We start from the raw sequence: 25146 nt of genomic DNA on the forward strand, positions 1-25146 counted from the left end.
GGGGGATACTAAGGGTGGATCCCACCTGCTCAGATAAAGGGAGGGGTGGGGGGAAGGGCTGGGAGGAGGTGACTAGGAGGGTGGTAGAGAGTGGAATGTAACATGAATAAGTAAAAAAATTTTTTTCTATATGTTTTAATGTTTAATATATTAAATGTCACTGTGTCACAATATAGAATCACCTAAAACAAGAGGCACAACTGAGGAATAAGAAAAGCCATCTTGGATGTATGCAGCACCATTTTCAGGGCTAAGCTCAGAACTGTATAGGCGTTAAGAAAGCTGGCTGACCAGAAGCACGGAGCATTGTTCTGTTTGAGGCTGTGGGTGTAAGTAGCTGAGCTGAGTCCCTGCTTTAATGTCCCCTCCATGGTGGACCAGAACCTGGAGCTGTAAGCTGAATAAACCCTCTCTCTCCAAATTTGTATTTGATCAGGGTCTTGTATCATAGCAACAGAAGTGAAACCGGGACAAGCATAAAACAAGAGTTTGGGGTGTTCCCTCTTTTCTACCAGACTAAAACTTTTGCCTGATTGGGAATTCGAACCCAAGTTAGCAAAAAAAAGTTCTTTGAATTAAAGAAAGAATGAAGCAAGGGAAGGAAGGAGGGATCCACAATCTAGAAGGAGTTGGGCTTTGCAGGGAACACACAGGGAAACCAATATCCCTTTCACACTTCAAAGAAAGCGGTGCAGTTTGTTTTCATACTTCATCTTCTTTCCACTTGGGAAAAGAGCCCCAGCTTTGAAGCCTCCCTGTTTAAACTCATTAGGAAAACCATCAATGAAGGAAGCTTTCAAGAAACCTTAGTGGGAGGAATTAGCGTTGTGGGGAGAGCTGGATCAATCTTCAAGCCTTTCATCTACTAAGATGGGAGGTCAGCCGGGGCTGCCTGTTCAGTTGGAAACTTAACATAAACAAATGCTTCCCCTATTGGAGAGTCCCAGGGACAAAAGGGCTGTGATATTCTCCCTCAAATCTCCCCCAGAAGCCAGCTCTGCCTACTGCATTAGCAAGATGGATGGATCTGGAATTCACATTGGGTAAGCTGAATGGTAAAATGTCTTGTCCCAGAGAGAAAGGTGTTTTATTTAGCACCTCAGAAGGGAAAGGGGTGGAATAACAGTGCTCATAGGACAGGCTCCCTTCCTGTGCAGTTCATAACTTCACTCAGATAGACATGGAAGCCTTCCTAGCAAGCTTGCTATTATATCTGATTTAATGTTGGAATTTCTCTCTCTCTCTCTCTCTCTCTCTCTCTCTCTCTCTCTCTCTCTCTCTCTCTCTCTCTCCTCCCCATTATCCTCTCATCTCCACTTCTCCTCTCTNTCTCTCTCTCTCTCTCTCTCTCTCTCTCTCTCTCTCTCTCTGTGTGTGTGTGTGTGTGTGTGTGTGTGTGTAAGGGCCATATAACAACTTGTACTGCCATTCATCGGGCGTTGTCTACTTTATTTCTTAAGGGAGGGTCTCTTACTTGCCTAGGATTTACAAAGGAGGGTCTGCAGGCCAGTGAGCCGCAGGATTTCCTATACTATCTCCAACATATGTATATACCCGAATTAGAGGACGCCATGCTTAGCAGGATGTTTTCTGCTTTTGTTTAACTGTGGGATCTAAGAGTTGAAGTCAGGTGCCTGTGCTCACGCGATGCAGCACACTGTACCAACTGAGCTATTACCGTGACCTTGGAGCCCTTTTTATTTTAACCCTTTTTTTTTTTGCTTTCACTTAATTAAGTTATTGTATTTACTTATTTTATATGTTTGTGTGCAGAGGAACTTGCAGGTCTTTATTTCCACTACTTGAGCTCCAGGGATCAAATTCAGGTAGTCAGACCTGGGAGCAAGTTCCTTTACCCAGTGAGCCATCTCCTGGGTCCTAGGGCAAATTTTAAACGTTTTCTCCATGATCCATCTGACTGATTCAAAGTGATTTTACAGGTGAGAAAATAGAATTGCCAGTGATTGTCTGACGAGAGATCATAGGAGCCACAGGAGGAAGAAGACAGAGACGTAGGGCGGGTGAGGGATGGCTCAGCAGGTTCAAGTGCTTGCTTCCAAGCATTATTACCCGAATTAGATGACTCTGGAATACACGTGAAGAAAGGACTGATTACTTTGAGTTGCCTCTGAACACCACAGGAACATGGTGCTGGAGCACGCGCGCGCGCGCGCGCGCACACACACACACACACACACACACACACTCATACAGTGACAGTAAGATAGGAAGTAGAAACAGGCAGATTCCCTGGAAGCTTGAATGTCAGCTTGAATAGCCATTTTACCAAAGTACCAGGGCAATGAAGGACCCTGTCTCCCCAGTCCCCTCCCGTCTGTTGCTTTAAAAAGAGAATCCATGAACAACCACACCTCGATAAAAAATTTGACAAGCAGAGCTTGACTTGTTTCTGATAAGCCCACAGGGACAAACAAAAATCCACTTTTAGAACATGGTAAAATCAAGCACTTTCAGACTTGAGAAAACAGTGATTTTCTCGTGCAGTTAACCTTCGTTTTACCAGGAGCAGGTGTTCATCCATCCCTCGTTCACTGCTCCCCATTTAGCTCAGGAGAAAACAAGACATGAACTGAACCTAGCCAAGGCCTGGAGCCATCCTTGTCTAACTTAATGAGCAACTGACTAATCCAAAGGGAAAACGGCCATTCCTTATCCAGCCATAATGGAGACGCAAGATGGCATGTAAATCAGTAACCCTTGTATTGCAAAACAGACAAATAGATTAATGCATATTGCAAGGATGGGTAGAAAGATCGATCAGGTTACCGATTCAGACCATGAACTTTCTCTCAATATACTGCATTTAACTTTTAAATAAGGTTTAGGAGAACCTGTAACAGTTTGCTCACTGACAGAGCTATATTTTAGTAAGGGCAGAAATTGGCTAGTCTATAAAAATTAAATTATGCCCCTTTCACTGTATCTAGTCAAGAGGAAAAACTCTAATTACAAGATTGCACTGTCAAACAAATGCAAATTCGTATTCTTTATACCCTGGTTTAAAAATTCATACTGGAAGGTTGGGGGCAGGCTTCCCTTCTGAAATGAAAATCAATATTTGAAATATTTTTATGGAATGCAATGATAAATAAGCCAAGTAAATGTGATTCTCAAGGACGCTGCTGCGTAGAAACACCAAGCCATGAAGAGAAGAGTCTGGAGGGGAGGCATTAGTCATGCAAACGTCTAACCATCAATTAGGGAGGACAGGAAACTTTGCTTCCCCAGAACCCACACTTTATTATTCCAGAAATGGCCAAGGGAAAAAGAACATTAGCAAAGAACCTCAGGTCCTAACAGGGGCACCCCTAGAAAACAGGCAAAGGATAACTTTAAGTGCGCCTCCTTGGAAATTTAATTTACCTTCTCAAAATTCCTAGGAACCGGTTTGCAGACTTAAGCCAGCAAAGATCAACTTTGCTATAAGGCCTGGCCATATCATATGGCCGGTGTTTGGGGATGGGTCAGGCTGGGAGACCGTGTTTTATTGCTGCTCAAGGTCAGGTTAGGTTAGTTCATTAAGGTTTCTTAGTCTGTATAAATCCCTGGTATTTCTATAGCTATTAAAGAGATGGCAGTTCAAGGCACGCTCAAAAGTTTTAAATCCCTTTTGGTTGGCTTTCTGATACCTACTTTGTGGTCTGTGCACTTGGCCTTCCAGATGAACTTGACAGACACAAAAAAGGAAAATCATCTTAGTCCTTAGAACTTTCCCAGTGTCAGCTCTCTGGGAGTGTGTGGTGATACATTTCCCTCTGTCAGAGGCTGGCAGGTGGCATTGCAGCAAATGTGTTTGGCCAGGGAAGTGAGAGAGCCACCTGGTAACAATGGGCTAGTGGACTTTGCATCAGGCATTTAACTTTTTAAAAGGTCTTCCTTTGTTTCTCTATAACATACAAAGGCTGCTCCCAATTAGTAATTCAGTGTGGAGCATCCCAGAGTCTCTCGGAGAGCTTAGACAAGACTCATGGCCCCACAGAACAGGAATACACAGAATAAGCATCCTCAAGGGGAAGAGAGCTATCAAATTCAACAGAACTTCAGGAAGATACCTAGATGCTCTTAGGGCAGACTGGCATTTTCAGCTCTGCTGCACCAAGAATCTCAGCACAGGCTACATTATGGACAAATTTGGCTTTGATTCCTGCCAGCACCACCTAACAGGCACTATGTTCTTTCTTGAGAGTGTAGTTGACAAAGAGTGGAACCATAGTCGGCTGGTTGAAGTATAGACTCATAATCAGTCATTATGAATAGAGCTATTACATTTCATAAGATACTATGAGGCTAGTGCTAAGGGATGAGCCAGATAGTGCGTACAATGAAAGTTAGCTCATGCTGCCACAATTTTATTATATTGTGGCCACTTTGCAACCAAAGTTCCTCTCCATCCTTGTTGGTTAAAAAAAAAAAAAAAACAAGCTGTCTGGTCTATAGCAATTACAGGAAATTTAATATGAAATGCCTTCAAGGTTTCAGTCCCACGACATTGCTTTCTGCTGAGGAAAAACAAAAACAAAACAAAGCAAAACACCAAAACCAAATTAAATAAACCCCCAAACCAAGAAAACTAAATGAATAACAAAACAAAGTAAAAAGAACCCAACCAAATGACCAAACGACCAAACAAGCAAACAAACAAAACCACCACAATCAACAGTGAGCACATTTGCCTCGCTTCCATCGGATTCCCACTCAGAGTGCCTCGCAGCTATTCACAGCTAGTATGATGGTTAGTGTTGCCAACTTGACACCAGGAGAAAGAGGGCATGTCTGTGGGGGAATTATCTTTGCCTTACTTTACATGGGCAGACTCGCCTTAGTCATGTGCAGGGCTGTCTCTGACTGGATTCTTGAAAAGGAGAGGGGCTGTGGACACTAGAGCATGCAGGCCTTACTTTGTTTCTGAGTGCCCGTGGTATGACCAATTAGTTCCCTCAAGCTTCTGCTACTGTGACTATGTCCTTCTGGACTGTGCCTTGAACTGTGAGCTAAAACTAAACTCTCCATGAAGTTCCTTTTGTTAGACTACTTTGTTACAGCAACAGGAAACAAACTAAGAGAAACTAAGAAACACCTCATAACTTGTTTCCCCCTTGGATTCATTAATTGCTTCTGGTTTGTTTGTTTGTTTGTTTTGATACCAACATTAAGGTTATGTCCTGGACCCACATTCCCAGGGGGAAAAATGGTGGAACGGAGAATGGTGGAAGGGAGAACCAGTTCTTGACAGTTGTCCTCTGACCTCTGACCTCTGACCTCTAGAGACATGTAAGCTGTGCTGCTCTGTGTGCAATCACCACCCCCACCTCAAATAAATAAATGTAAGTTTTAGAAGTTTATACAAAGGATAAAACTAAAACTCAGTTTGGGCTATTTAGCATGTGAGTTAGAATGGCTGTTTACTAGATTCTTGTTTTTCCAAGGTGGCTGGTGGGTACAGATGCCCAGTGTCACAAGCAGGCACTGCACACAGCTGCAGTTGTTGCAAGCAAAGGTCATGGGTACAGAATGAAGACAGCCAGCTTTGCCTAGGTGGTCAGTCCATTGTAAATACTAGAGAACAGTGAAGAAAAGCGTTTGCAGAACAATCCTGAAGAATCCCAGCATCCATCCATGTTTAAAAAAAAAAAAAAAAAAAAAAGCAAGGTATGGCCACAATGCTATGGAGGATAGAGACAAGAGGATCTCTGGGGCTTGCTGCTGGCCAGGGTCAGTGAAAAATCATGTCTTAAAGGGAAAAGGGGAGAGAGAGAGAGCTGGATGCCTTCCTGGCCCCCACCTGCTCCTGCTTGAGTGTGTGCACCTTTGCATATGTATCCATGTTGTGTATATACATACAAGCATATATATATATATATATATATATATATATATATATATATATATATATATATGCTTTCTGTGGGTAATGTGGAAGTTATGAGGGCTTTTCTACAGTGTAGTTTGGAGAAGAGGCTGCAGCAAGACGAGAAACAGCATGTTGAAAAGGGAGAGTGTGGCCGTCATCTTTGATGAATACATAGACAAAAAGCAGTGTTTCTTGGAAGTATTCTTCCCAGTAACCTCTTTTCTTGATCACACTCCTGGTTGTGAAGCCCAGCCCCCAGGTGAGCAGTGCCTTAAGGATTCTAAGGAAGTTCTGAAGGCATGCTAGCACCTTCCGTCGCGTCTACCTCAAGCCTATTTCATGGAAGATATTCGAAGGGCAGATGATGTTTGGCTCAGTTAAAATACAGTGCGAAGAAAATCACTCATCCAAACCATTCACATCCATCTTGGTTACACTATCCTCATTAAGTTTTGTGTTGTCCTTCTGCATTAAATAACAGGAGCAGCAGATGCTCCAACAATGCTAGCTAGGCTTTGGAGGATACATTGCGCTTGAGAGCAGTTGCATCTTAGACTTCCCAGAATAGCATTTTTTTTTTTTTTTAAAAATACACTTCAGCCAATAATGTACTACAAAGAACAGCCACATACAAAGGGTCTGGAGAGATGGCACGGCGGGGGAAGTGCTTCCAGGTAAGTGTGGGGACTAGGGTCTGGATGCCAAGCACACATTAAATGTGAGCAGGGCTGATGAGGTGATGCCTGCTTGTAAGCTCAGCCTTTGGAGGCAGAGGTCTGAGATCTTTGGACCAAGTTGTCTAGTTAGAATTGGTGAACTCTGGGTTCAAGTAAGAGAGTCCGCCTCAATATATATGAGCAAGAGAGATACGCATATCAACCTCTTGTCTCTACACATGCAAACGTGCATCTTATACCAGCATGAACACCATGTACACATAACAGGTACCTATATATACTCATGTACCAACAACTGTGAACATGTTTGCATATATACATGCATATCACACACACACACACACACACACACACACACACACATTCAAAAAACAATACGCACACACCCTCACATCATTGCTCAGTCCTATAGAGAGCTGTCAGATAGGATCCTTAAGCAACTAAGAGGTTAACAACAATATACTTCCATTTCCTAACCAGAAGAAGTTGCTTCTCCATGGTTTCTGTCTTCAGTGCTAGCTTCTACCCATCGTTGCTCTGCCAGGGAGTTAAGGGGACTCGATTGTACTAATGACCTGTGGAGCTCTATGGGCACCTTGTTGGACTAAAAAGTAGTAAGACTCGCCCAATGTCATTCATTCCAAGATGGTATTTCCCTTGCTTTCAGCAACCTTTAAATAGCCAACTCTCTATTTGACCTTGGAATTGAAGCAGTGGCTCATTTATTTTCTCATATTTCTGGTTCCACTTTGGGGTGAGTTTTTAATTTTAACTCCTGAGTGGGTGGGATTCTACCTTTCAAGACTTCCTAGCTAGAGTGAAGTCGGTTCCAGCTAACTCCCTTCTTCAGCTGTACAACATACAGTCGCTCGACTCAGCTGGCCAGTAGCTAAATAGCTAGGGTACGGGGTGGGGGTGGAGGTATCCTTCCTGTGGAAGATCTTGGCAATTTGTGCTTGGAATTTGATGCATTAGTTCTAAAATTAAATAAAGATCCTATAGCGTTCTTCAAAGAAATATGGTGTGGCGCTATGACAAAACACATTTTTCAAGTTCTGACCTCTGGGAACTTCAAGTAGCTTCATATTTCAGTCTGACATTGCTCACAGACTACTGTCGAGCTGTGCTGGAGCCGGGGCAGTTATCCATATATTGTTTTCACCTCCCCATCAGCTTTTTAGTCCAGGAAGGTGAAAGGCATAAATAAAAAAATAAAAATAAAAATAAAGGAAAGCTACTAATTTACAATAACTTCTCAGGAGTCCCCTGGGAAGAAGCCCTGGCAATTAACTCTAAAGAGGTTGAAGTAACTTCCAACTCTAAAAGTACATCTGTGCTAACCAGTGTGTATATGTGTGTCTGTGTGCCCGAGTGCATGTAAAACACACAGTAGCATGTACGTTACATCAGTCGGGATCTCTTCCTGTAATTTAACACCCTCCTTTCCCAGTCTTGGATGGCGGTGGGAGGGGGAAGAGTATCTTACCCGCACTTTGCTCCATCACTTCTTTCTGACACATGTCTTGAACATTCACTGTGCAATTTACGATGAACTCAGGGGACGAGCAATCGTTGTTCAGCTGGAATTCTTCACACTGGTAGCACTGAATTTGCAGCGCCAGTCCTGTGGGACAGATGCGGTGGGGTTCAGAAACACTGGTTAAGATCTGGCTTGCATAGAGAGCATCCTGGCTGGCCAGTATCAATTGTGCACTGCCCCAGACAACAAGGGCTTCTGGTCTCTGCATCCTGATGTTCAGGAAGGCTGGAGGTGCCTGAAGCCAGCAGGGGGCGGCGGCATCAGTATCCAGGGTCTAGGAGGATAAAGCCCTGCCAGAGACCCTACATTTCTTCTCTAGACACAAACAGCTCCTGTAACACCCCTCAGGCCTTTCTGCAAGAAGTTGCAAAGAGACCGGTGAGAGTTCAAATCCCAGATCAAAGTAGTGGGGTACAAGCTTGAGCTTCTGTCTGAGCCTAATTACTAATTGGTTACAAATTGGTTAATTACTATTTTGGCACCGTTCAAAATTGCATTGGCTGACGCGCGTTTTCGGTTTTATTTATTTAATCTTGTAAGTCGGCGTCCATGGGCTCTGATGCTTCCTGGCGACCACCCTGCAACCTGGGGGGAGGTGCTGGATACTAAGTATCCCTGCTCAGTCCTCCAGCTCAGGGTCGCTTCTTGTGATCAGCAACAGGGACAGCTGCTGCTGATGGTTGGAGAGGATGTAGTGTGAGAGCCTGTGCTGGATGTGCGCGCCCGCTCAGGGACAGCCACGCTGCATCCCTTTTAGACCTGTCTTGTTACCCCCTTTTTGAAAAACATGGCTGTTGGAAAAAAAATCCTGATAGCTTAGAGTCCGCGATCAGGAGCAGTTAGGTACTTACCATATCTTCCTGGTTGCTCTCCTCTGATCTGGGAGCTTCTCTTTGGGCCGCATGCCCCTTCCTAACACCCTACCGATCGCACGAAGAGCACAGCTATCTAACTCAGTCCGGGAGGGCTGCTCCCCCGCCCCCAGCAGCAGATTGTTCAGCCAGTCGCTCACCTGTCAGCGTCGCCGCTCCCTTGGGTGGCCACAAACACTGGGTAACTTGACTAGGTTGGAGGCTTGTCGCCCCTTTTCCTGTCTCGCCCAACTCAAGGACCCTCCCCACTCCCAGCTCTGTATCCCCCGACTCTGTGTACCCCACGCAGCTGCAGCCAAGAGTCGCGCCAATCTGCCGCTCTCGGCTCTCCTGCAGCGCGGGACTTGGAGAGCGTCCCAGTCTGGCGCCTTTGGTCTCAGTTTCCAGCACCAAACTCCCGCTGGGTAGCCCCAGCGCGGCGCGGACCACAGCTGGGCGCATTGGGGCTGAGAGCAGGGACGCTTGGCGAGATAGCAGGAGCGTGTCTGGCCAGGCAGCTGGCCTCTTCATCTTCTTACCTGGAAGCCAGAACAATCCGCAAAAAGTTGCTGCGATGCCGAGAACCCACATCCTCCCGGATCGGCAGGGCCGGGAGCGGGCAAGAGCATCAGAGACCACGACCGCAGCGGAGGCTGTTGTGGCCGCGGCGACTGTAGCTGCCGAGGCTGCCGAGGCTGCCGAGGCTCGCGCTGCTGCCGCCCAAGCGACGGCTGCCACCGAGAGGAGCCGCAGGTGTCGCCCGCGGCGCCCGCATCGCCCGCGCCCGGGGCTCCCAGAGGCTGGTCCCAGGCTCCTTGGGTTCGCGCTCTCTGGGGCGGAGCGCAGCGCCTCCGGAGGAGTTGGCTGCTGAGGCTTGAAGAACTACTGGCGATCCGGAGCACCCAAAAAAGTCTCGCCTCTTCTGCCCCCACCCCTCCCACTCCGGGTACCACGTGACGGCTGCCGAGTTGTGGTGGGGGTAGAGGGCGGGGAAGGCTGGGACTGTCTCTCTACTGTCCCCACCCCTTTCTGCCACCCTTTTAGCCTACCTCCTCTAGTTCCTTGGAAAGGAGCGCCTGCTGGGCTCTGGAGTAGTGTTGGCAGAGGTTAGGAATAAGGGGGTGACTAGGGCGCAGCAGGTGCCATCAGGACCTGTCCTATGCGAACTCGGAGACCCGAGTGCTGAGCTGCGACACCCTTCCCTTCCAGGTGTTCTGTTCCCTTCCGGTGCTAACCAGTACCCTTGCAACTGGGTCTCGCCCACCCAACCCGGCGTCTTCTATTACTCGCTGCCCCCTGGCCCTCTGGGTGACTGCCCTGGATAAGGCGAAGGGCTGTTTCCGGGCACCTTGCAAAGTTGCGCGGTAGCGAGTTCCCTGGGGTGTCCGACGCAACCGCGCCTCTTCCTGAGAGAAACCCACCTCACCGGTCACCTGGGTCTTCCGGCAGAACGCCTGCGAGTACGATGGTGACCCTACCGCAGCTGGCTCGCTTAGCCCAACCACCGTCTCCTCACCTGCTTGCATACACCGCAGGGGGATGCATTGACTCAGCTCGGGTCTCCTAGCCTAGAAATAAAGCTACTTGAGGAGTGGACACCGGGATCTGTGCTCTCACTGAAAAGCAAATGGGGCTGACTGCTCCCCCAAGCCACCAGCTATGGGCATACACTCCTTACAGCGCTAAAGCATGGCCACTCGGCCATAGGCTGCCTCCCTCCTCCACTACTCCCCTTTCTGACAAATCTAAGTGACCCACCTTGCATATTCCCGGGACACCACGGTGCTATTTTGCCTTCCCGGTGGAGCTTTGTGGAAGACTGTGCTGTGCACAGAGCAGGCAGTCGCAGCTCTTGGTGCCCCCGCCCACAACCCCCGCGCATTTCCACCCACCCCCACCCCTGATTTGGGATTTGGAAGCTTCGGTGGAAACCCGTGGCTAAGCATCACCCCTCTCCTGTGAGGTCTCCCAAGGGGAAGTGGTCTCTCAGCTGGGATATGATCATTTATTTCCCTAGCCTGCCAGTAGAGCAGGTTTGGAAGAGGCATAAATGACTTTCTTGTAAATCCTTTGCAGAGATCGGTCCATAGCTGCCTCAGGCTCATTCTCCCCCACCCCCTCCCCTTCATTTCTAGCTGGTTAACTCCTTGGGGAGACAAGGATGCTTTGACCATTACTTGCTTGTCTGAAGTGTGGATCTTAACAATTGTTCGAATTACCATTACAGTAGCAAAAGGGTTGGCTTTATGTATTCCTTCAGGGAAACCTCTCCACAGCGCAAGCGTGAGACTCAATTAAAATAATCACGGGACCAACCTCTCCTTGAACAAAGTTCTTTTATGCTCTTATAGGATGTAATCGTGATAAGACGTTTATTCCGAAATGAAATGAAACAAAAGGATTTTTTTTTTTAAAGACAAGGAGGATACTTTAGGCGCAGCTTGAATTTAAGGTAATGAAATCCAAATACAACAAATTGCACAAATACAATAACACTGGTCATACAATACTCTATAAAGATACAAGTGTTCTAAGGTAACCACACAAATCCTAAACATAGCTCTATTCTGCCTGGTCTGTAGGCTTCTGTACAGAAGGAATTATAAATAGTTCACGTCTAGAAAAAATACACATAACCTTTAAAATAGAATTTATCCTCCCATATAAACAGTCTTTAATAGAAAAAAGGATATTAAAAAGTAAGAAAGTTTCATAGCACCAACCATTCATTTATTTTTATAAAGACGATATGGCAAAGAGTACCCAGGTTTTTAATAATAATAAAAAAGCAGGGAGATTTAAAAAGAAAACAGCAAACACTCGGAATTGTGAGAAATACAATGGAGAGGAAGAAATACAATGGATAGAAGAGGTCGGGAGTGAAACCTCCTAAGATCTGCTCCCTTCTGCATCATCCGGTGCCACCTAATCAGTGCCCACACTTAATTCTCCAACAGAACACCGATCTCATCACATCTTCCTCGAGACACAATGTGGAAATTGGACCACCCAATCGAGAGAGACCTCCAGAACAGGTGACCTCAACCCCTCTGGCTTTCCTGCCTGCCCCACGCTTAGATTGACAGTATATCCACATAGAGTGACAGTATATGCACAAATGGCTTGAGGACCAAGATGATTACGTTCACCAAATCTTCAGCTGGGGCTTTTAAAAAATATATTATCAACTTCTAGAACTTAATGCATCGTTTCAAGAGCATGACGCCAACTCTTTTTTATTGCTATCTTTCTCCCCCTGCAAATATAACTTCTCTTCCCCCCCCAAAAAAAAATTTACAACTTTTATACAAATACTCAAAAAAGTGCAAACGTTGATAATTCTCCATCATATTTTGTTTTTTTAATCCTTTCAAAACACAGTAAGTAGAGGCAATCTCTACCTGTCCACGAGAGAAGTAAACTCTGGGGGACTGACTATCAGCTTCTCCGGAGTGAGTCCTCCTGCATGCCCGGCTCCAGAGTCTGTTTGCCTAGTGTACCATGCAGGAGTCTCACTGAGGGATGCTCCTCTAGGCCTCGTTGGAAGCTTGACTTGCACAAGAGGAGAAACTGTCATACAGAGAGTCACTCAGAGACTCCACGCGGTCCACCCCAGGCCTTTCGGAGCTACTCGAAGACACTTCTGTCTTTTTGTCTTTCTCTTCCTTTTGTCCTTCAACCTCACTTGGAGACTTCTCTTTTCCTAATAAAATCACAGTATTGCTGCTAAATTTATTGAATGACTCCAGGGAAATTTCAGATAATCTATTCTCAGGATCTTCTTTTGTTTCTTCAACTTGTTTCGGTTCCTGCAATAAAAAAGAGGAAAATATTAGAAACATAATTCTTTGGAAAAAAATCAATTTATCCTATCTGATATTCAATTATTGTCTGAATAAAGTACAGTTTAAAGGGACAGAGAGAACCTACAAGTCCTTAACAATCTTTTAGTGTAATTAAATGCAATAATAAAGCTAATTTTAGGGATAAATCAAGACTTTAATCATTTTAGTGAGATAAATAGACCCCAATTTGCAAACCAGTTAAGTGCCACTTAATTCATTTTAAATGGATCCATTTGAAATTTACTCAGGTAAAGTGTCTTATTTTTCTTTATCAAAAGTTCAAAGTCCTCTGTTTTCTTAATAAATACTTCTTGTACTTTTTCTAAAAGGGATATGACTTGAGTTTCAGCCAGAAGTTATAGTCTTTTGGAAGAAAAAAGGCATAAAATCTGTTAAATTGCCATAAAATTTAAGTACATATTAAGCTTGTCAAGAATATTGTCATGTTTCAATTTTGTCCCTTTTAGGCACCTGAGATATTTGAAGCAGAGCTCGGAGCTATTGCCTACAGATTGCAGAAGGGCTAGAGGCATAAAAACCAAGTAACGCGTCTGCACTTTAGAAACCTTCCCTTCCAGAAGGCCTAGCTATACCAATTTATTCCAAGGATGTGATTTTCTTCATACTTTGCTTCAGGATTTCATAAAATACTGTCGTTATACTAAGCAATCATTGTAGGTGCCCTGAGAGCTTGAGTGTCTTCGGTGGATCACGCAGCTGCTCAGGTTGGGGCAAGGACAATGGGAGGCAGGGACACCAGAGGTAATGAGAAGAGTGAGGGCGATCAAGCCCCTAAAGCAGACCCCATCAGCTTTTCTCCCTTGAGGAATGAATTCCACCATCCCAGGGAAAAGCAGCAACAGGGCCTTAAATATGATAACAAGAACCACCGGTTGGTTAGGTTAATCCTCCAAGGTCATAGGCACTTCAGAGACTCTGTTAGTCTTTCAGAAAAGTGAATGCTTCATTTTGATTTAGCTTTTGGGTCCTTATGTTACTTTTTAAGTTTTATTTCCTTTTAGTTGACATACAATAGTCTTAGTTATAAACAACACATACTGTCATTTTCACACTTGTGTCTTGAGCTTGGGAGATGGCTCAGTCAGTGTATTACTTTGTTGCAAGCATAAGGACCTGGGTTTGATCCTCAGGACCCATCTAAAAGAAATGAGTGTGGTGGAACACAAGAGTAATCCAAGTGCTGTGGAAGCAGAGAAAAGAGGCTCTTTGGACTCTGTAGCCAGCCAGTCCAGCCTACTTGCTGAGTCCCAGGCCAGAGGGTACCTGGCTTTAGAGAAAGAGCATACCCCATGTCAAAAGCAAAACAAATAATGACATGGACCGGACAGTGCCAGAATGACATTCCAAGTTGTTTTCTGGCCTCTACTAGAACACACACACACACACACACACACACATACACACACACAGCTTATGGTATTTAGTGTGTCTATTAACTCAGACTTTATTCACTGTGGCCAGAAGTCAAAACTTTTCTAGAGCTATTTGGATATATAATACGCAAAACAGAAACAATACTGCTAACAAGATTCCAGGACTATAAGGTCAGAACTCGTTGCTCGTGTGTCTCTAACATTGTCCCTGCTGATCAGTGCTCAGGGTGAGGCTCAGCCCGATGATTACTGGGTTGAAGCTTCCCTGCACAGCAGAGAGAGGGATCTGGCATCAAGCTTGCTTTGTGTGTGCTGTTGCTGGTAGTGGTGGTTTTTATTCCTTCTGTTGAATCTAACCCCTTCAGAGTAAAAAAGGAAAAAAAAAAAAAAAGGTTATTTTTTTTTTGTCATGATCATTTCAAAAATGTTGTTACCCAAATCTTCCATTTCAATGATCTGTCAATACATCTTGAATACACCCAGTTTCTTCTCCTGCCCTAGTCCAGGTCCCATACAGTTCTACTGGTCTTGTAAATGTCAGGAGGAAAATGATGGAGGCAGACAGACGCAGCCAGGACCTGCAGACTCTTAATTACTAAATACCCATTGGAAAGAGAAAAGAGATCCGAAAGTGGACATCTTTGGTGTTGTAAGGTCTGGTGTTGGAAGTTTCTCTACAATGGAGGATGGGACCATTTCATGGAAAGACTTTGGGCTTGTGCTTTGCATTAGTGCTTATTTAGTTACTCATGGAACTGGTTTTCAATCTCAGATGGTTGCCTTGAAATCATGGCAAGGGGCTGATCCACAGATTCTTAGCCCAGCACAGACAATGATTCCATAATCAGTAAAAAATCAAGCAAATGCTTTTTTTTTTAATGTTCTGTTAAGTTTTAAGCCTTTGATCCATAACCCCTACCCTCAAATTACCTGGCACAATATTAGCAACGGGCCGTTAGTAGGGAGTGGCTTGGAGAGCATGGATGTTTATTTCTATAACATAATTTGAGAATGTATCTACATTTTAGGTGAATGAAGAACCTTCAGTACAATTTCTCATCACCTGGGTGTGCTACTCCTTTTCAAGAAACACACACATTTTCCTCATCTGTGCCTGGTCTATGTGGAGCTCAGGCTCACTCAACACTTATTATTCCCTACTATAAGACAGAGGAAAGCTAAATACATTTGAGGTGCGGACAACCTGTGGGTAGAGCCTTCCTTTCTTGACTATAAGTGCCATGTTCATCCTCCTTCAGGCACAGATGGTGACAAGGAGGGCTGTTTGTCAGCACTGAAGAAAAGCCTAGAAACAAGCACCTATAGCTCAGCCACATAGAAGCTGCTTAATGTATTTTCTTGAGTAACATAGTTATTGATAAGTTGCTGCTGTAAACACATGTTCCCCATGTATCTGTACACACTCCTAGTGAAACACAGTAGCGCGCACGCACGCGCGCGCGCACACACACACACACACACACACACACACACACGGTAGGATTATCAGTCTACGACAGTGATTCTCAGAGTTTACTCTCCAGACTATCGGGAGCCAATGTACCATCAAGGATCCTGTTGAAAATTCAATTTTCTGGTGTTCACCCAAACCCGCTACACCAGAAATCTGGGGCCCTGGCACCTGCTCCAAACAAGCTCACAGGGCGATTCTGACACATGCTCGGTATGCAATATATACAGGTTCCAGCAAGTTTTATGTCAACTTGACATAAGCTGGAATCACCAGAGAGGAGGAGCCTCAGTTGAGAAAGGGCATCCATAAGATATTGCTGAAGACAACCCTGTAGGGCTTTTTCTTAACTAGTGATTAACAGGGGAGGGCTGTGCCTCATGGGTGGTGCTATTCCTGAGTTGGTTGGTAGTCCTGGGTGCTACAACAGAGCAGACTGAGACAGCTACAAGGAACGAGCCAGTAAGCACTACTCCTCGGTGGCTTCTGTATCAGCCCCTCCCTCCAGGTTTCTGCCTTGTTTAGGTTCCTGTCCTGACTTTTACTTTTTTTTCTCCTCAACTTGCTTTTCATTCATGGTGTTTCACCTCAGCAATAATAATCCTAATAAAGTTAAGCTTAACATAAAAGAATAGTAAGAAAAAACAAGCTGTGTATGTATGTTTCTATGTCTGTCTGTCTGTCTGTATATATGTATGTATGTTTACATGTATGCATGCATGCCTGTATATATGCATGCATGTCTGTGTATTTGTATGTATGCATGCATGCATGTTTATATGTATGTATGCATGTATGCATGATTGTATCTATGTATGCATGTATGTATGTATGGGAGTAGTATGTATGTATGCATCTATCTATCTAATTATCTATCTATATACTTATGCATATAGCTATGTATGTATGTATCTACCCATCTACCATGTATCTCTAGAATTTACCTAAATGATTGTGTGCCTATCATCTGTCTGCACAATTATCTGAAAGTCTGACTCTGGCCATGAGGCTATGGAGAGAAAGTCCACAGTGAGGAAAACATCCTTCTCATTATAGAGAAAATGTGCACTTTGTTTCTTTCCTACACAGAATCAGGGCAAGAGACAAAAAAGGCCACTCTTAACCTGGGTTCACCATGGGAGCCCCAGAAAGTGGTGAAGATGGTGGCCCAGGAACACGGGCTGTGTCTAACATCAGAAACATGCGTCCAGGATTTTTATTTCAAAAGTGAAACATTAACTAATAATTACTTGATTTCGATTTATTTGATCATAAAAAACAATTTAAAAAGAACAGTGCCAAAAATAAAGAGAGACTGCTCATGCATAGCAATGGGCTACATCTGTCTTGTCTGAGCTTGTGGATCAGGCATTGTGCTAGAGACTTTTCTCTTTGTCGATTTTCCTGTTCCATGTTTTATTGGTGCATGCTCATGGCACGTGGTGATGGGCTTGCATGGAGACATTTTCATACAGGTGTATCTTTTACTTTGACCACAGTAAGCCCTGCTTCTCCCCTCTCTCGCCTTTCTCACGATTTCCATTCTGTTCTCCAGTCTTACTTTTGGTAGAGTTTGTAGGGTCTCTTGTGTGTAGGATCAAATCATATGTGAATAGGAATAATTATATTCTTTTCCAATTCATGTCCTTTTATTTCCTTTTCCTGTCTTACTGCTCTAGCTGAAGACGTCAAGCATTGTATTGAATAAACGTAGAGGGAATGGGCATCTTTGTTTTATTCCAGGTTTTAGGGAGAGATGTAAGCTTTTCCTTATTAGTGCTGTATGCTGAGGTCAATAGTATTCACTTATTTAAGATTTATTTTATTTTCATTAGGTTGTGTATGTATGTACACATGCATGCACATGTGTGTAGGTATTAAAGGAAGCCAGAAGAAGGTGTCAGATCATCTAGAGCTGGAGTTACAGACAGTTGTGAGACACACAATATGATTACTGGGAATTGAACTGACCACCAAGAGCCCTTAATCACTGAGCTCACCTACCAACCCTCCATCTTTTATATTCAATAGTGTTTGTTTTGTGAAATTAGATGTCAGTGTTTGGTGTGTATATGTTTAGAATTAGTTTATTCTCTTGATAATTATATTTTTAACCAATATGAAGTGATATTCTTAATCCCTACTGATTCAGTAGTTAGATATTAATGTGGCTATCCCTGCATTTTTCTAGTTTTATTTGCTTAGAACACCCTTTTCCATGCTTTCACACTATGTCTGTGTTTGTCTTTGCCAGTGAGGTACGTATATTGGGGCAATAAATACATGGGTCCTGTTTTAACAATCCTAACTACTAGTCCTTGACTTTTGATTGGAAATGTGAAGTTATTAACATTATTATTATATCTTTATTATTGGCTGAATTATCTAATTTGTCTACCTTGTTCCCAAGTCCCATCTTCCATATGACCAATTCTATTGCAAATCTTTCTACTGAGTTGTTAGTTTAATCCAGCTTCTCACTTGCAAAGTTTCAACTTGATGTTTCCAGCATTTCTGTAACACTGCCCCTGGATCTCCCTTTCATGCCCTGTGCTGTTGTCCTCATTTCAAGTTTCTGTTTGATTCTCTTTGAATGCCTTCAGTTTATTTCATATGCTTCTGGAAATCGTTCAATGTTCTTAAAATAATTCATTTGACTTCTTAGGTTTCATGTAATTTGATTTCATTGGGATCTATCCCTGTGGGATTGGTAATTTTAGGAGTCTTCTCTTTATTTTTTTTTTGTGTCTCTCTGTGGGGCAAGTGGAAAGAGCCACCTGACAGAAGAACTAGTAGGACTGAGTCAGCGGGCATGGAGCTAGTTAGCTCTGGAACAGGAAACCATGACACCCCACTGAGAGGACCAAGACAATCAATCAGTCAAGTGGCATAAAAACTTCCATGCTAATGAGGTATCTAGATAACCTGGCCCCTGAGTGTTTAGCCAAGGAGCTTCTCTTCCTGGGCATCCTGAGTAGGGTGTATGCATATACATTAGCCACCAAATAAAGTCCTTTGGACATAGCACGGACTCTCTCTTCGTCAAGGATAACAAGGAGGGGTGGGGGGAGGGGGAGGGGGGAGGAGGCCTTCTGGTAAAGACCTGTGCCTACATCTCCCAGAGAAATCCTTTTCTCTCCCAGTCCCTCCCTAGTCTCAGCACTCACCTGGAACCCAACTGGGCTCTGCCCTCATCCTTGGCTTTCAGATGCCTTGAGGTGAAGCATGGACCTGGGACCCCTGTTCCCAACTCCCCAGGTTTGCCAGCTATGCCTGGATACACAGGAGACAGAGAAACTCTGACCAGCAATCTTCCCAGACCCGGCAGTTTTCTACCAGGGAAACAGCTGGAGGACCTCCATTACGGACTGTGTCCTGCCTCCCCTGAGTGGCTTGCCAGCGGTGTTCTACTGGTGCCCCGCAGTGAGGCAGACTCAGTATCTCTCCTCTGCACTTTGGACTCTGGGATTGTGTCATTGGTTAGATTTTTTTTTTTTGAAAGCACCAGTGTTTTCCATTTGGCATGTTGTGCAATGTTCAAGCGGGATTAGCTTGTAGTATGTTGAGGTACTGTTCTTTCCATCTGAATTGAGGTGTAGTTCAGCAGCTGAACCTTCAGCTCTCCACACTCTCGAAATGGCATGATTTGCCGTATCTCGTTAACACTCCAAAAGTAGAAAATTAACTGCAGAAGCAATCCAAGGGATGGAGGGGCCTACTGGGTTTGGGTTACTTGATCTATGTTTGCATGGGTCCCCCTCAGATTTATAGGAACATTTAACAGCTCCTGGATTGAGAAACTCTGACCAGCCGACCAGCTGTGAAATGACCAGCCAATACAACAGCAGGTGAAAACTACCTGTAACTGTGCAGAGAGAGCCAAGGCTACAGTTTTAGCAAGTGATCACCAGTGTTTGGGTGGGCTGTGGCATGATGTAGCTGCTTTTGCCATCCCACCTTTTATAAGCCACCCCTCACCCACGCTCCTGTTAGTTACTCCAAGGAAAACTCACTGGCTCACCAAGTTAGACCAACATGCTATAGTTACGTTGGTCTGTCCCTATCTAGGGTGAGTAGAAATGTGTGTTCTATCTCCCTAGGAAAATGTCTCTTACTTAGCCACCAGTCCCTACCCCTGCTACCAACTTTCTCCAAAAGGCTTTGCCAGACACTAAGTTGTCCATGCTTTCTCATTTTCTCCCAGAATCTCCAGTTGTTTTTGAGTCTGTGGCTCCTTCTTGCCTCTCCTTAGGAACGCGTGGAAGCAGGCTAGCTACTGTCTTGTCAGATGACATTTACTTATCAATGTTTGAAGCCACATTGACTTTAAATTTAAATAGAAAGAGTGACTGAGGTCAAAGGGTAATGTGCTAATGATCTACTTGGCAAATGGTAACAAAATAGCCACAGCAATGACAGCCCAGTTAACTGGAGTAGACACTAAGGACACTGGAGGGGTGATCTGGTTCATTTTCTAATTATTACTTTTTTCATTTGTATAACCTTTTTGTTATATAATGTGTGTGTGTGTGTGTGTGTGTGTGTGTGTGTATGTGTGTGTGAATGAGTACAGGTGTGTACATGTCACAACATGCATGTAAATGCCGGAGGACTACGTTGGGCGCCGGTTTCTGACTTCTACCTTTTAGGAGATGAAGATACTTAGTTGTTCACTGATGCATGCAACAGGATAGCTGGCTTGGAGCTTCTGGGGTTTGTCATATCTCAGCTTCTCATTTCATCATAGGACTGCTGGCATCACAGGCACCCTATCTGGCTTTATACAGGCTCTGGGGATTTGAACATACACCTTCACACTTGCTTAACAGACATATCACCCATGGCAGCATTTCACTAGTCATATTTAGTTGAGTCAGGGTCTCAAAGTGTAACTTAGTCTAGCCTGGAACCCACTATGTAGCCCAGGCTGACCTCAAACTTGCTACAATCCTCCTCACTCAGTTTCCAGAGTACTGGAATTGTAGCAATGAGCCTGGTTCTCTAATTGCTTCTGTGTGGAGGCTGTCATTAGCATCTCTATTTATAGCTAAGAGGCTCACAGAAGTTTAGGAACTCATTTAAGGTCCTGCTGTAGTGCTATTGGAGTGCAGCAATATGCTTACAGGGCTCTGGCTCTTAACGTTCACCTTGAAAAAGCACTTACAAAGTTTTAGTCAATTGTGTCCTTAAGATTAACTCCTAAAATAAGAATTATAAGAATAGAGATAAAAAGCAATCTTGCTTATATTTTAGAGATAAAGAACAAATGCTGTTCCTGCATAGGACCAGAGTTCAGTTCCAAGCACCTGTGTCAAACAGCTTCTAACTCCAGTTCCTGGGGGTCTGACGTCCTTTTCTGTCCTCCCTGGGAACATATGTACACACAGATACGAACCTATACACATAATTTAAGACAATATAAAATAAATAAAAATAAGAATTATAGAAGAACAATGAGAAAGATCAACCCAGGATAGTTCAGTGTTCAACAAAATTTTGTCAGTTCCATAAAACATCCCATTCCTTCCTATGTGTTGTTTTTCACCAGAGTTAAGATAAAATTATTGCATTAAATTTATCTCCTATAGGTGGCAACAGCTGTATGGGTGACTTTCTTGTTCGGCTTTCTGTTGCACTTGGGAACAAAAGTAAAACTAAGCAGGCAGGAGGAGGGCATATTCTCAGGGTAGAAATGAGCATTGGGGCATACTCCTGTAGTATTTTCTTGTCTTCAAGGCAAGCAGAGACTTCTTAGCAACAATCCTTGCCAGGATGGTGACATATGCTCCTGAAGTCTCTTTAGAATCGCACTGCAACTAATTTAACATCTTGCTGTCAAACTATAATAAGTCAAACAAATTTACTGTATTTCTGACTCGGCAAAAAATGATCTTATGGTTATGATTCACAGAGGAGACTCCATTAGAAAGGGTGCGCTTGGTCAGATTGTAAAGGATTAACAGAATTAAGATATATTAAGGAAATGGGAGACTATTCCAGGATGATGCCATGTCACCTGCTCCTGTTCTCTCAGTACACTTCTGTGTGGTTTACTTCAGGTCAACATATGGCCTGGAGAACATATCTCTTAACCTAGTAGGTTCTGCAGTGGGCAGACTCGGAGTGAAGCTGGAAACACTGACTGACATATGCCAAAGAGATTCTGAGCTAACCAAGCACTCTCAGAACGATCACCACAGTAGGTGAGGTGAAATACCTTCATTTTCACACAGTTTTCCCCGTAGGCTCTCACAGAACTCTAACGTGAACACAGAAGACAATGGAGACAGGAGCCAACTGTATCCTACACAGGATATTTATGGGACCTGTGATTTGCACAAATTTACAATTCAGGTGAAATTTGACCTGTAAACATGTAGCATATGTTTTTGCTGTTAATGATACTCATGAAAGAAACTATGCATAAAGCCATATTGTTAATGTTAGGGAAGATCAATTGGAGGTGAGACAAGCTCTGGCAGATGTGAGGATACTTGAGGAGAGACTGAAAAACTCAAGAGATTAAACCAGTAAAATACATATCTATAGCATATGTTCATACCTATTGATGGATCTATCTATCTATCTATCATCTATCTATCTATCTATCTATCTATCTATCTATCTATCTATCTATCCATCTGTCACCTATCATCTATGTCTACCTACTATCTACTTGTACATGCTGGCATCTACTTCTTAGAGATGCATTCATGATATATTCTATAGCTAGAACTTCTCTCACCATCAGAGAAATATACTGCAAACCTACAAAACAGCTAAATGAATTATTATATGATTAAGGCTATTTTATCATTTTAGTCAAATTTTTGTTGTAGATTTTAATCTTAAAGATACTGGTTATCATGCCTATTGTAAAATGTTAGAAAGCTGTTCAAAGCTGCTGGGAGAGTTAAAATAGAGTTTCTTTCCTCAGATAAGCACTAACTCAGCTTCAGAGTCCTCTGTAAACAGGGTCTTAATTAACATCCTGCAGCTCTTAGTTTTCTATTGCTATAGAGATTCACTGCCAATCATTCTAGAAAAGTACATGAAGGGCAAGCCTTACTTACTAAGTATTTTTCTTAGTATACGTCAAGTACTGTGTGACTTTATTGTATGAATTTTCTCATTTTATCCTTAAACCAAACCCATAAGAGAGTTTGATTATCAACTCCATTACACAAATGGAAAAATACAGACTGAGTGGTCTAAATACTAGTCCAAATATGCATAGCTAATCTGCCAGAGAGTCAGGAGTGGAAAAAAAAAAGCAACCTGAATACAGAATGCAAGACCTTAATCAGTACACATTATAGTAGGTATCTGGAACCTAGTGTAGGATCGCTGACATGGTGCTAATTAGCTGTGTAACCCCTCTGACACTGGTTCTTTACATTAAAGTGCTTTTCAAATCTTCCCTGTCTATAAAGCTCTGGAGCCTTAATTGGGTGCCCTGTGTGCATCTATTACTGTCTCAGTAAACAAGCTTAAGGTTCTCCCCGCATCTCATCTTAGTTCTCAGCCACTTGGAAAAGTGAAAGGTTGACAGTAGACTCCAATATCATCTTTCCTACCAAGAAGGCTTCAGCTGGAGAGTGAGGTTCCCATCTGTAAATAGGTGAGCTTGCTCGCACTGGTAATAAGAAATGAAGAGTTTACTAGGCAAGCACGAGTACTTGAGGAATTCCATCTCCCTATGCCACTGAGAAGAGCTAGCCAAGGTGACACATGCCTGAAGCCCCAGTACTGCAGAGGCAGAGGCACAAGGGTCTCTGCTGCTCACTAGCCAGGCAGCCTAGCACAATCAAAGAGCTCTAGGCTTAGCAAAAGACCCTGTCTGAAAAAATAAAGGCAGGGAGCAGATGAGGAAGAAACGTGAGGTTGACCTGTGGCCTGTACACGCACATATACCCACATGTGTACATGCAAACACATGCACACACACACACACACACACACACACACACACACACACACACACCTTCTCATAAACCTCATATCACATACAACAAAAAAGAGTGTGTTTCTGACAGCTAGCCCAACCCGAGCGAGATGCGGAAAGGTCCCAAAGTGTCTGTGTGCTGCCAGAACCCTTCCTGAAGCTGCTAGTGAAATTAGTCACTCTTCCATCCCTTCTGAGAGATGCACAAGGAGTTCAAACACAACAGGATTGGAGCATCATCCTCAGCAGCTTTCTTTATTTGGAAGAATACACCCAAACTTGTATGTCACCATGATGCCCCTCCACCACTAGGGCTGGGTCTGGAACTCACTCTGCAGTATGCATGTAAGGCTAGCCTTCAGGTTGGCTTCAAACTTGCAATTATCCTGCTTCAGCCATAGCCACTGACACATTGGGGCCCAGATGATAAAGATAATTCTGGGACTATGGTGAAATGGGTTGGGCGGAGAAGTCTCTCTAGGAGTAGAAGTACAGAGGCGACTCAGCAGATGTGAAAGAAAAAGAGCTTCTATTTGGAAGCAGAAAAGTCAAATAAAGGAGGCTGCCTAACCCAGGGTTCTGGTTTTGTATTATTTGTATTATGCCCCTCTTGTTGTTGTTGTTGTTGCTAGGAGCAACAGTAGCAACTTTCACAATTTGAAGGGATACAGTCTATCATGGCAAGAAAAAGTACATGGGCAGGAACAGAAAGTGTCTACATTTCCTCTGCTGTCGGAAAGCCAAGAGCAGACAGGGAGTGTCCAAAGCCTCATGGCTGTTCCCAGTGATCCACTTCCTCCTGCAAGGCTCCTAAAGGTTCTCCAACCTTTCCAAACAGTGCTACAAGCTGGGGACCAAGGGTTAAACATAAACCTATGGGGGGCATTCCACATTCTAACCACAGGACAGACAGGCTTGCTGCTCAAGGTGAAATTTTTTTCCACCTTGGACATCGGGATGAGAGGCTCTGAGTAGAATTTTGTCACCAAGGGATTGAGGAGAGGCATTTTAATCCAGGTCTTGTAGTAGAAGGTTGTGTAGTAGCTTCAAGTCCATTTTAAGTGACATTTACTGGGGACAGGCCCCTCTCCAGGGTAAACACAGCCATTTCTCTTTGCTCAGAGGTGCTAATTCATCTATTCCATAATATCTCCTGTGCTGTATTCCTGGTAGAGCTACCTTTTGAGATGTAAAACCAGCCAGCCAGACCTTGGGTGAGCTCTGGAGACCCCCGTGCTCCTCTCAAGAGTTGTGGTGTTAACCCTGTTATCCAGGTTAGAACCCAGCATGGATAATTACACTCTCCCAGCATTACATTCCTCTATTCACTCAACTGGACACATGACTTCACTTGCTCCCCTAAAAATTTAGCGTGACCTGCTGTAACAGGGAACCATTCTCTCTGGTCAACCCCAGGCAGGGATATGTGATTCAGCACTTTGGGGGCACTGTTTCTTACTAGGGTCTTGCTAATTCTTTAGCATCTCCTGGGGAAACTGGCTTTATTAGGTGAAAGAGTAATTTTCAGCTGAGATGTGCTTTTATGACTTT

General features: G+C 43.9%; 2 protein-coding genes across 4 annotated transcripts in view; both read right to left on the minus strand.

Moving 5' to 3' along the window:
* The window catches only part of Lypd1 (LY6/PLAUR domain containing 1), a 41873-nt gene extending 31112 nt beyond the window's left edge, over positions 1-10761 (minus strand). The window contains exons 1-3 of one of the 3 annotated variants that reach the window (XM_021198317.2): positions 9646-9918; positions 9480-9509; positions 8036-8173 (exon numbers count right to left, since the gene is read on the minus strand). In XM_021198317.2, coding sequence (XP_021053976.1) covers positions 8036-8173; positions 9480-9509; positions 9646-9715 — 238 coding nt within the window. In that variant the 5' untranslated portion in view covers positions 9716-9918. Of the gene's footprint in view, positions 1-8035; positions 8174-9479; positions 9919-10698 lie in introns of those variants that run through there. The other 2 variants (XM_029539291.1, XM_021198318.2) reach the window with 2 other exon arrangements.
* Positions 10762-11309: 548 nt separating this feature from the next.
* Positions 11310-25146, minus strand: part of Nckap5 (NCK associated protein 5) — an 809936-nt gene continuing 796099 nt past the window's right edge. Inside the window, exon 17 of the mRNA XM_021198000.2 lies at positions 11310-12749. Coding sequence (XP_021053659.1) covers positions 12471-12749 — 279 coding nt within the window. The 3' untranslated portion in view covers positions 11310-12470. The remainder of the gene's footprint in view (positions 12750-25146) is intronic.

Source organism: Mus pahari, chromosome 5 (genome assembly GCF_900095145.1).
Source record: "Mus pahari chromosome 5, PAHARI_EIJ_v1.1, whole genome shotgun sequence".
NCBI classification, from domain to species: domain Eukaryota; kingdom Metazoa; phylum Chordata; class Mammalia; order Rodentia; family Muridae; genus Mus; species Mus pahari.